This window comes from Antennarius striatus, chromosome 11, assembly GCF_040054535.1.
Source record: "Antennarius striatus isolate MH-2024 chromosome 11, ASM4005453v1, whole genome shotgun sequence".
NCBI classification, from domain to species: Eukaryota; Metazoa; Chordata; class Actinopteri; order Lophiiformes; family Antennariidae; genus Antennarius; species Antennarius striatus.
The window spans coordinates 12,605,965-12,616,052 of NC_090786.1; the positions used below are offsets into that span (position 1 = coordinate 12,605,965).

At 40.5% G+C, this 10,088-nt stretch overlaps 1 protein-coding gene across 1 annotated transcript; it reads left to right on the forward strand.

Annotated features, from left to right (window-relative positions):
- The first annotated feature begins 3,824 nt into the window (after positions 1-3,824).
- got1 (glutamic-oxaloacetic transaminase 1, soluble) lies at positions 3,825-8,578 on the forward strand. Its single transcript, XM_068327527.1, has 9 exons — positions 3,825-3,958; positions 5,282-5,463; positions 5,544-5,667; positions 5,795-5,907; positions 6,001-6,105; positions 6,512-6,662; positions 6,814-6,983; positions 7,068-7,206; positions 7,480-8,578. Exons 1-9 carry the CDS (start codon positions 3,850-3,852, stop codon positions 7,617-7,619), a joined length of 1,233 nt encoding a protein of 410 aa, XP_068183628.1. The 5' UTR covers positions 3,825-3,849; the 3' UTR covers positions 7,620-8,578.
- Positions 8,579-10,088: the final 1,510 nt, after the last annotated feature.

A 10,088-nucleotide genomic window follows, 5' to 3' on the forward strand; every position in this document is an offset into this window, starting at 1 on the left:
CTTTCCAGAATCAGATCTCCTTATGTGGATGAAAAAAAACACCGTCATCACAAGGCTTCAGCTGATAGTCAGGTTTCTCCTCTCTTCTAATTTTGTGGCAATTCAGGTCTTTCCTTCTAACTGACGGACAAACAAGTAAGCAGTAAAAATTTAGACTTGAGTTTCCACTTCCTGTCTTTGTTTCTTTGCATGCATATTTGTATGAAGGTGAAGTCTGCAGACCCTGAGCTGGCCAAAAGACAACATCAATCAATTCAAAGTAGACTGTGGACCTTGTGTTGGAGGTCCCACCCAGATGTTTGGAGTAAAGGCCATATCAGTGAAAAGCATTGAGCGATAAATGCATTTATAGATGCTGTTAAAAATAAGGATCAAAGTCAAATCATAGATCAGGAGGTGTTATGTACGATTTTATAAACACATTTATGACAGTTTCTTAAAAACAAACTGTCATGAGCAAGAAAGAACATGTTAATTTCTCTTTTATTCAAAGTGCTTCATTCCTGTTGAAGAAAAAAGACAAAAAAGTAAGTTTGATATGTTTGTATATTAATATATATGATTTATTTTTATGTGTTGGATCATAAGATGTATCTTCTGTAAAAATCATGACAAAAAATACAATAAGGTGAAAACATGTTGTGTAGCTAAATTCCCAGGTTTCATTCTAAGCTGAATTGCTGACTGAATGGATCTGAATTTATTGCAGACATTTATGAGTATATTGGCCTCAAAAAAAGAAAGTGTTACAACAAAACAAAAGTGAAAAATACCTTCATGTCAAACAATTCCTTAACCTTATTTGAGTGATACATTGTCAGGATTTTGTTGAGGAAAATGTCTGGGGCACCAAACAGTCTGAAGAAGTTCTGTTTCTTCCCTTGTGTTTCTGTCAGTTGTAGAAACAATGTAGTTGTGCATGTGGCATTCATGTAGTCACAGCCTAAAACTAACTAGCCAGGGGTGTATTACCGAGGCGACGTGTGGGGAAGTCTTTATCTTAGCATCAGTTAAGTGTCATTTGAATTTTGTCCAAAAACAAGTTGAGCTGCTTCTGTCACCCATAGAAGTGTTACTGTTCACACAGGTTCTCCAATTTAAAGCCTGCCTTTTGCCAGGTGGACCAAAAGTAGAGAGCGAGTGTTTGCATGCATACAAAAAAAAGATTTCATGTCATGATATCAAATAGCGCACACAAAGCCACGTGTACACACACACACACACACACACACACACACACACACACACACACACACACACACACACACACACACACACACACACACACACACACACACACACACACCTGCACAGACATACTCAGACATACACACAAACACACTAGTTGGAATGCAGTCAGACGCACAGAGCACTGATGTCTGTTGTTGCATGCATGCTCCATCAGTCACTGGACTTCACAGGGAGCAGCAGGGAGGTCCTGCGCTCTGTGTTGTTGCTGTGTCTAGTCCCTTGTTAGAGAATTGATGACACTGTCTGTGGAAAACAAACAAGGCGGGAAGCTAAAAAGTTGGTCACTCACCACAGCTCTGTGACCCAGAGACACAGGGGCCATCGCAACATGCGAGCAAACGCCAAAAAAGTCCCCCTCGGAATGCGCCGCAGTGTGTGTGTGCACACGCTCCTGTTTGTGTTTCAGTGATACCACAGCTGGAATGTGACTTGTGTCTGAATGTGTACCTTTGTGTTACTATGTCAGTGTCCTATGGCAACAATGTTAACCGGCATGCGAAAAGAAAACACCAGTGAGAAGCATCTAGTTGGCACTACTATTATTATTTTTTTGTATTTGCTTTACACGACTACATGCCAAAATAAATGTTCCACAAATCAATGTCAAGGAAACATAAGGAGGGCCTTTGATTGTCTGGCTGACTCACTCATTGATCTGGATGTGACACACTCCCCCTGGGGGTGCTGTCTTGCTAGAGGCTACTGCTGTCACTCCTTTCTCTGACTCAACTCACATCACAGCCCAGACCGTTGTCCTGGGGCCTCTCCCGGACCAACAAACCGAACCCTGGCCTGGGCCCCTGAGCCTTGTTCTCGGAGCTCAAATCCCATAATTGCAGAGCTGACAGTGATAGCTAACCTAGAAGACACCCTCACCTGGTTGGAAAGAATGAAAACATCTACTGTCAAAGTGAAGCAAGGATATGAGTGGGGGTGGTTCCAGAGGAAAGTGAAGATCTGGGACTAAACAGGAGGGTAAAATAGCAGCTCAGCATTCATTGTGATAAATGCTGTTTAGATAAATGCTCAACTTTTGTCATGCGTACATTGTTATAAGCTCAAAAGTCCCAGTTAATATTTTTACTGCTATGTATATATCAGAAATAAACTTTATAGAAAGGCACTTGGCTTCTGAATTCCCCCCAATACACTTTAATTTATGAAGCTGACCCAAATATTATCAATCAAGAAGAAGATGTACATAACATATGTTATCACATTAAAACAGTATAATTATTATTGTTGGGGTTTTTTTTTTAAAGCCTGCAGACACTGACATGTATCATCCATTTGAAGTTGTATTTTCTGTTCACCTGGTGATAATGAGCTCGAACATGCCATAACCTAACATACAGCTGAAGGGATCAAAAACTAGAAAAGTCTTCATGTATTCCTCTGTCATATTGCATGAAGTTATTTGACCCAGAATTAGCATAAATACATTTATTAGTACAGACTTAACTGCACACTTGGAAGCTTCAAGTTTCCACATGATTCCTGTGTCTAAGCTTGTCACACACTGAACCCACACCAGCTGTCATGCTGGTTGCTCAGTCAGAAAAGTGTTTGTGCGTGTGAACAGGGAAACACGTAAGTGTCCTCAGCAAAATGTAATTTAAAGTATAAAATGCATAAATCCTTATTCAGAACACATCTATATACAATACTGTACATAGATAGACATAACAGGGCCTCAGTCGGCTGAAACGCTTGCTGACAGAGTCACGCTCCTGGGAGGGGAGGGCGGACTGCAGTGGCCCTCATTTATCAACCACTTCAGCTTTCAGAGACAGCTGTGGGGAGAGCATGGAGGAGATGATGTGTTTATCCCACAGCTCTGTCAAGGCCTTCGGGTCAGAACAGATGAGAATCCTTGTACATATGTAATTTATACAGGATAACATGGATTCACACAGTCAAGACAGTATAACACCCATCTGTACGGTTTGGAATTAAATTGACATTTAAAATGGAATGTTGTGCCTTGCTTTCTGAAACAGATCTTCCTGTTAGGGGCACGTTTGATGTCCATGTGGGTTTTTCCCCCCTCATCTATTAATGGAGGACCAACCACTGGTACAAACTCCTGCCATTTGTCGTTTCTTAAGTGCGCCTGGTAAAAACTCGAGCGTGATTGTGGCGCCACCCTGTGGCTCCAAATTTTATTGCAACTCAAATCCAACAACTACTTCAACTGCATTTGTTGGTCCTACCGACGTATTCATTGATCAAGCCTTTCTTTGTCTATACATTTCTCATTGCTCACAGTATTGGTAAAATATCCAGTTGTTCACATTACAAGCTGTTAAACTATCAACAATAAAGTCTGCATAATAATTCACATTTATTCTGTGTAGAGATCGAACGTTCTTTCTGTCCAGAGTTTGCCGTGACTCGACATAACAGCCAAACCAATCAGAGGCAGAGGAGGGCGGGTCATGTTGACATCAGTCCAACGGAATCATCGCAGGGGTTGGCTTGAAGATATTTCTAGTTTCCTATTGGTGAATCCGCCACTCCCACCTTGTGACCCTCTAAATACCTGCTGCAGGTGACAGACTGTAAACTGGTAGATGTAAAGTTAACATCTGTGTTGTCATGTCTGTGTTTTCTGAAGTCCCCCAAGCAGCTCCAGTAGCTGTCTTCAAACTAAACCAAGATTTCAATAACGACAAATCTCCCAAAAAGGTCAACCTTGGAGTTGGAGGTAAGTGAAGAACTCCTTCCATGAAGCCAGTGTTTATTTGCACCAGTCAGACTTAATTCAGTCACCAACACTTGCTGGATGGTGACTAAAAGATGCAACAAAACTGTGACACAATTTTTTTAATTTAATGTTTTAAACCTCTTTCACTCTGTAATAGATGTAACACAGTGCTGGCTAATTGTTTTTGATTTAATTCATTCCAAACATATTATTTGTTAGTGGTGGTCGATGATTAATTTGGTATTATTTGTCACATGTGAGACTATTACACCAAAAAACTTGATAAATAGATGAATACTGTAAATGATTTGCTGTCCAGTCATCCCACACTAACCATCTTTATATTGGATCAATGTTGTGTAATGACTCAGTAGTAAGAAATGTTTGACTGCCTGATTACACGTCTCTCCTAGTACTATTGTAAAAATCAACGGATTGTTGTCACCTCCTCTTATAACAAAGAAATGTTAAAAAATAAATGGTTGAATCTTGCTTCTCTCCTAGAGGAAGAAAATAGCGTGTTTAATAAGTCTCCAGCACCACTGTTTTCTGTTAATCATATTAAAAGAAGTAATCCTTGCTGTTAATGCTGCAGAGCGGCGGTATGGAAAGTGTTGCAACAACTGAGTCCCGTTATTAGGACCCTGGATTTGCGGACCTGATCATAAGGCAGTCAGAACTGAAAACTGTGTTTTCAGTGTGATTCTAACCGTAGACACATTTATTTTGTAACACAGGATCACAGTCACTGCTCTGACGGTTGCAGGCTGTTGTCCTTATCAGGTGTTGACATGGATGTTAGTTGACTGAAACAGTTAGAGATGAAGGTGCAGGTCTGTTACGTAACGACTGGTGTGATCGATCTAGGGTCAGGTTGAAATTCCTGTTATTCAACGCAGGTTCAAAAGTACTTTTGAAGGGCTTTTGAAGGAAAAACCCCTGTTATTTTGCCCTTGCAACTTGAAACATTAATTTCTTTGGGAATAAAGAGATTAATTGATCAGACCTAATGGCAGGAAAAGTTCAAATATCAAGATTACCACATTGAAAATGATGCTTTCAAATTTGTATAAAGGATCAAGATCACAAGATTCAATCAGATATACCCATTAATTGGTCTACATTTATAACCTGCAGTTGCTGGTACAACCATTGCAATGATTTTTTTTTTTATTATTCAAGGTAAATTATGACAAATCATCACCTCCTGATACAGGAACAGTCATGTGTTCAAACAGATCACAAGTGATGTAAAAGGTACCAAGACCTGGCTCTTACCTTCACTTTTTCATTTATTTGTCTCTTTCACTTTGTTCCTTGCAGCCTACCGTACAGAAGAATGCCAGCCATGGATCCTCCCGGTGGTAAAAAAGGTGGAAAAGATCATCGTACAGAATGACAAGCTAAACCATGAGTACCTACCCATCCTGGGCCTTCCTGAGTTCAGATCTGCAGCTTCCAAGATTGCCCTCGGAGACAACATTCCTGCCATCCAGGAGAACAGGGTTCGTGTAGTAAAATCCATGTTATGTTTTTGTTTGAATGTAATAGTGTTTAAACTCGCCGTCCTCTCTGGGGCCACCAGGTGGGGGCTGTACAGTGTCTTGGTGGAACAGGTGCTTTGAAAATGGGTGCAGAGTTTCTCCGCCGCTTCTATAACGGACAGAACAACACCAAAACACCCGTCTATGTGTCCGCACCAACCTGGGGTAACACACACACACGCACACACACACACGCACGCACGCACACACACTAACACACACACACACACACATTTTCTAAAGAAAATGTTCATACTTTTTTTAGTAATAAGGGTTTTGTTTACTGTTCCAGAAAATCACAATGGTGTATTCATTAATGCTGGCTTTGAAGATGTCCGACCTTACAAGTACTGGGATGCAGAGAGGAGGGGCCTCGATCTGGCTGGTTTCCTTGGTGACTTGGAGGTTAACAGAGAATACTGATAGATATATTAATGTCATCAGTGATTTTCATCAGGAGGTAACTCTACTTGTTGTCTGGCTCTCGTCTTCTCACAGAGTTGTCCAGAGCGCTCCATCTTTCTTCTACATGCTTGTGCCCATAATCCAACGGGTACAGATCCCACACAGGAGCAATGGAGGAAAATTGCTGAAATAATGATGGTATAATGCACACTTGCACACAGTTGCATTTTGATTTATCCATTGAATTTGTTCTGGCACCATGCGATAACAGGATTGCATAATGTGTGTGCAGCATCAAGGCATGCATGTTAATATGTATGCCTATTGGTCGTTACATATCTGATTAAAAACTCCTTAAAAAACCCCAAAGATCTTAAAAAATAAGAAGAAAATTTATAAAAAGCAAGATGAGTTTTGTCCTTTAATCGATATCAGTCCCGCAAAAGAGACTGAGCTCACACAATTTAAGATCAAATCTGTGTATGAGCATAATTCATGTCATGAATGAGTCTTTCTTGTCTCAACCATCTTCAAGAACACCAATGTCTATTTAACCAGGTCCTGTTTTTGGCTGTTTGGTGTTAATAATCCTCTTCTTTTACAGAAGAGGAAGCTGTTTGTGTTTTTCGATTCAGCTTATCAGGGATTTGCCTCTGGCAGTCTGGAGAAAGACGCCTGGGCGGTGCGTTATTTCGTCTCCTTGGGCTTTGAAATGTTTTGCGCGCAGTCATTCTCCAAGAACTTTGGCCTCTACAGTAAGTGAGACCCATGAGAGCATGGAGTTGTTCATCACTTGTGTGGAAGAAAGTGATAAAGTGGCACAATTTTTATGTTGACCTCAATCAGAAAGTGCTTTATACCCCCTCAAACCACTGTTGTGTAGTCAATAAAGGATTGTCCCATCAGATGAGCGTGTTGGAAACTTGACCATAGTGGCACATGATGCAGACAACCTGAAGAGAATTCTGTCCCAGATGGAGAGGATTGTCAGGATCACATGGTCTAACCCACCTTCTCAAGGAGCTCGCATTGTCGCCACCACGTTGAACTCCCCGGAGCTCTTCACTGAATGGAAAGTGGAAAATACTCTGACAAATAGAATTCTGGTAACGCACGCTAAATCTGTTTTCCTGACGTGGAGTTATTTAATTTTTAGGAAGGGCAATGTGAAGACCATGGCTGACAGGGTGTTGTTGATGAGGGCTCAGCTGAGAGCTAAGCTCCAAGCTCTGGGGACACCAGGGACCTGGAACCACATCACAGATCAGATCGGCATGTTCAGCTTCACAGGCCTCACCCGTGAGTACAGAACCAAAGATAGAGAAGTAGCAAGTACGTAGTTGTTAGTAAGTGGCTGCAATTACAATGAAAAAAGTGTTTGCATTTTTTCTACAGGGGAAGATGTAGAATCAAAAAAACAAGAAATAGTAACACAATGATCACCATCATAATAAAAATAGCTCAGAATAACATAGAATATGTTTGTTTTTGGTATGCACAATAACTATGCACCATCAAGAAAATATTAGAGTTCTAATATGTGAAAAGTCAAATGTTCCGTATTTCCTTCAGCCAAACAAGTGGAATACATGGTGAAGGAGAAACACGTCTACATGATGGCCAGTGGTCGCATCAACATGTGCGGCCTGACCTCCAAGAACATCGACTATGTGGCTGAATCCATCCACGAGGCTGTCACTAATGTCCACTAGATGACTACACTACCCAGGATTCTCAGCAGTTTCTTCTGTCTGGCCTGGAGTCACGTGATTCGTGGGGGAAGCGTTTGTATCTCATGGAATTACTGGAGCAAACACAATGAACAATTTGCACAAAATATGCACACGGCACTCGGTGAATTGACCCTGTTCCCCCTCTAATTCAGTGTTAGTTCTAAGCTAGGCTAACCACAAAGATGAGAATATATTCCTTTCATATTCAAAACCCTGCAAGTGGGTGAATGGTTTGACTGTTTTCTTTGCGTTGGTCTAGTACTGATGTCACATACTGTACTTTACTATAACTGTATGTTTCCTCGATTGGTGTTCTAAATACCTCAGCAGTGCTCCAGTGTTTATAGCATTTAATGTCATACTGCTCTTATCCAGACATTCCAGTGTGTTATCAACACACTTCCAATTAAACCTAGTAATTACCCTGTATTATTAACAGAACACTGGGTTAACTTGACCGCATTGACTGAAAGTAGCTTTAATCTGATGGAACTAATATATATAAATATATAGTACATGTACAACATGTTCACCAACTACTTCATGAATGAAACAGCAGTACCACACATGATGCTAAATGAAGATGAAGATCAAGAAATGTATGTAATATATTAATGATCTTCTGTTCGCTGGAGCACAAATGGAGCTGAGCCGTCGCAGCACACGCTCAAAGTTGTTTCTGTTTGATGAATGTTGAGCTCAGATGGCATCCGACAAGACATAGCATTGTCATGTAAGACTCGTGTCAGCAGGACACACACACTAATGATCAACTAGAGTACTATTGGATGACTGTGTACAGTACATTTATGTTTAGAATGACCACGTTTTCTGATAAAGATCTTTAAACAGCATGTTTTTTTGTCGATGTGTTTGGACTTCGTGAGAACAGTTTGTGTTTTTTCATGAGTATGTAGCGTAATGACGTGAATAACTAGATGAAAAGAATAACGTGTACACACTTTCTAGTAGTTTCATCTGAGCAAATATAAATACCAAAAATAAAACAGAAGACATAAGTAATAGTTCACTAAATTTATTAATAATAATTTCTTGTGCAGAGCATCTTGCTTATATGATAATATCTTTCATTAACCTTTATAATCATTAAATTACAAAATCTAAACCAAACCAACCATATGCCAATCGTTACAAATATAAGTCGGTGTTAACCAACTGTAAATTCTCCCACACCCACATACAGTGATTATTATCCACACAGACCCTCGCATGGACTCGGCTGTCAAATCAGAAGGCTACCCATTGCGTGGTGTGTGTGCATCGATGTGTCAGTGTGAATAGCTGAGCAGTGAGTAGCCTTTCTACTCCTATCGACGTACCAGCCGGAGTTATATCACCGGGTGTCACCAAACACCACCTGTGTGTGTGTGTGTGTGTGTGTGTGTGTGTGTGTGTGTGTGTGTGTGTGTGTGTGCATGCGTGTGTGTGTGTGTGTTTGGACTGACGTCAGTGTGCGTCATATTGCTTTCCTCTTGCACATCTTGTTCTGAGTCTCTGCCAAGATGTCACAAAGCACGTCATCTGTGTCCAGTATCGACTGCTATGGTGAATCAAATCATTCCATCATGGCTGCACCATTGATTTCCACAGAAATGGCTTAAAGTGTTCCCTCAGTGAGCAGCATTCTACACCATCCCTGGTAGATAATGACTGCAGGCCATTTCTGAAGTCGCCTCGTTCCTTTCCTGCAGTATTCTCATTGCACTTTCATTTTTTTCTCAACACAAGCAGTTAAAACTTCTGGCTGCTGGTTCATTTTAAAATCTACAGTCACTTTAAATTTCAGTGCAGGTCCGCTCTGCACCTCTGTCAGAGAAGTTATAATAAAGCAGTATGACCCTACTCATGCATCCCCCTACCCAAGCATGCATATGGAAACACAAGGCTCTCTACAGAGGATAATTCTGCAGGAAAGGCAGCGTAAACTAACATGCAGATACTTTTCCTCGAGATTACACAAAATACAATTTTGAATCTCGAAAATCTCAAAACCCCTAGCTTATTTTAATTGGTGTATCCAGCTATAGTGACAGACACTGTGAGAGATGGAACTGTACATAGAGAAGAGGCTAATGTCGATGAAATGGGATGAGCTTACTTCTACTTATTCTACTGAATGTATTCAAATATCAGGCTAGTGTTTTTTAAAGGAAATAAAATTAAAGAAACTAGTGGTACAATTTTTAGATAAAAAATGTTAACATTGTGTCTGTACTGCTACAGACACAAGAGTGAAGGGGATGGTTTAATGGGTGGACAGAACATGGAATAGGAATAATACATTAATCACGTTAGTATTTACTGTGTGTGGCTGTGTGGTGATAAATTCAAGTCATTTACAGTACATGAGGTGACTTATGTTGCTCTTTTTAAATCATTTTTGGTAAATCGGGGCCTTGTAAAAAGAAAAATTACGTATGATATTGT

Coding starts and splice junctions, on each gene's coding strand:
- got1 (XM_068327527.1), top strand. CDS start 3,850: ATGTCTGTGTTTTCTGAAGTCCCCCAAGCAGCTCCAGTAGCTGTCTTC. Junction 3,959..5,281: donor GGTCAACCTTGGAGTTGGAG/GTAAGTGAAGAA, acceptor TGTTCCTTGCAG/CCTACCGTACAGAAGAATGC. Junction 6,106..6,511: donor AAATTGCTGAAATAATGATG/GTATAATGCACA, acceptor CTTCTTTTACAG/AAGAGGAAGCTGTTTGTGTT.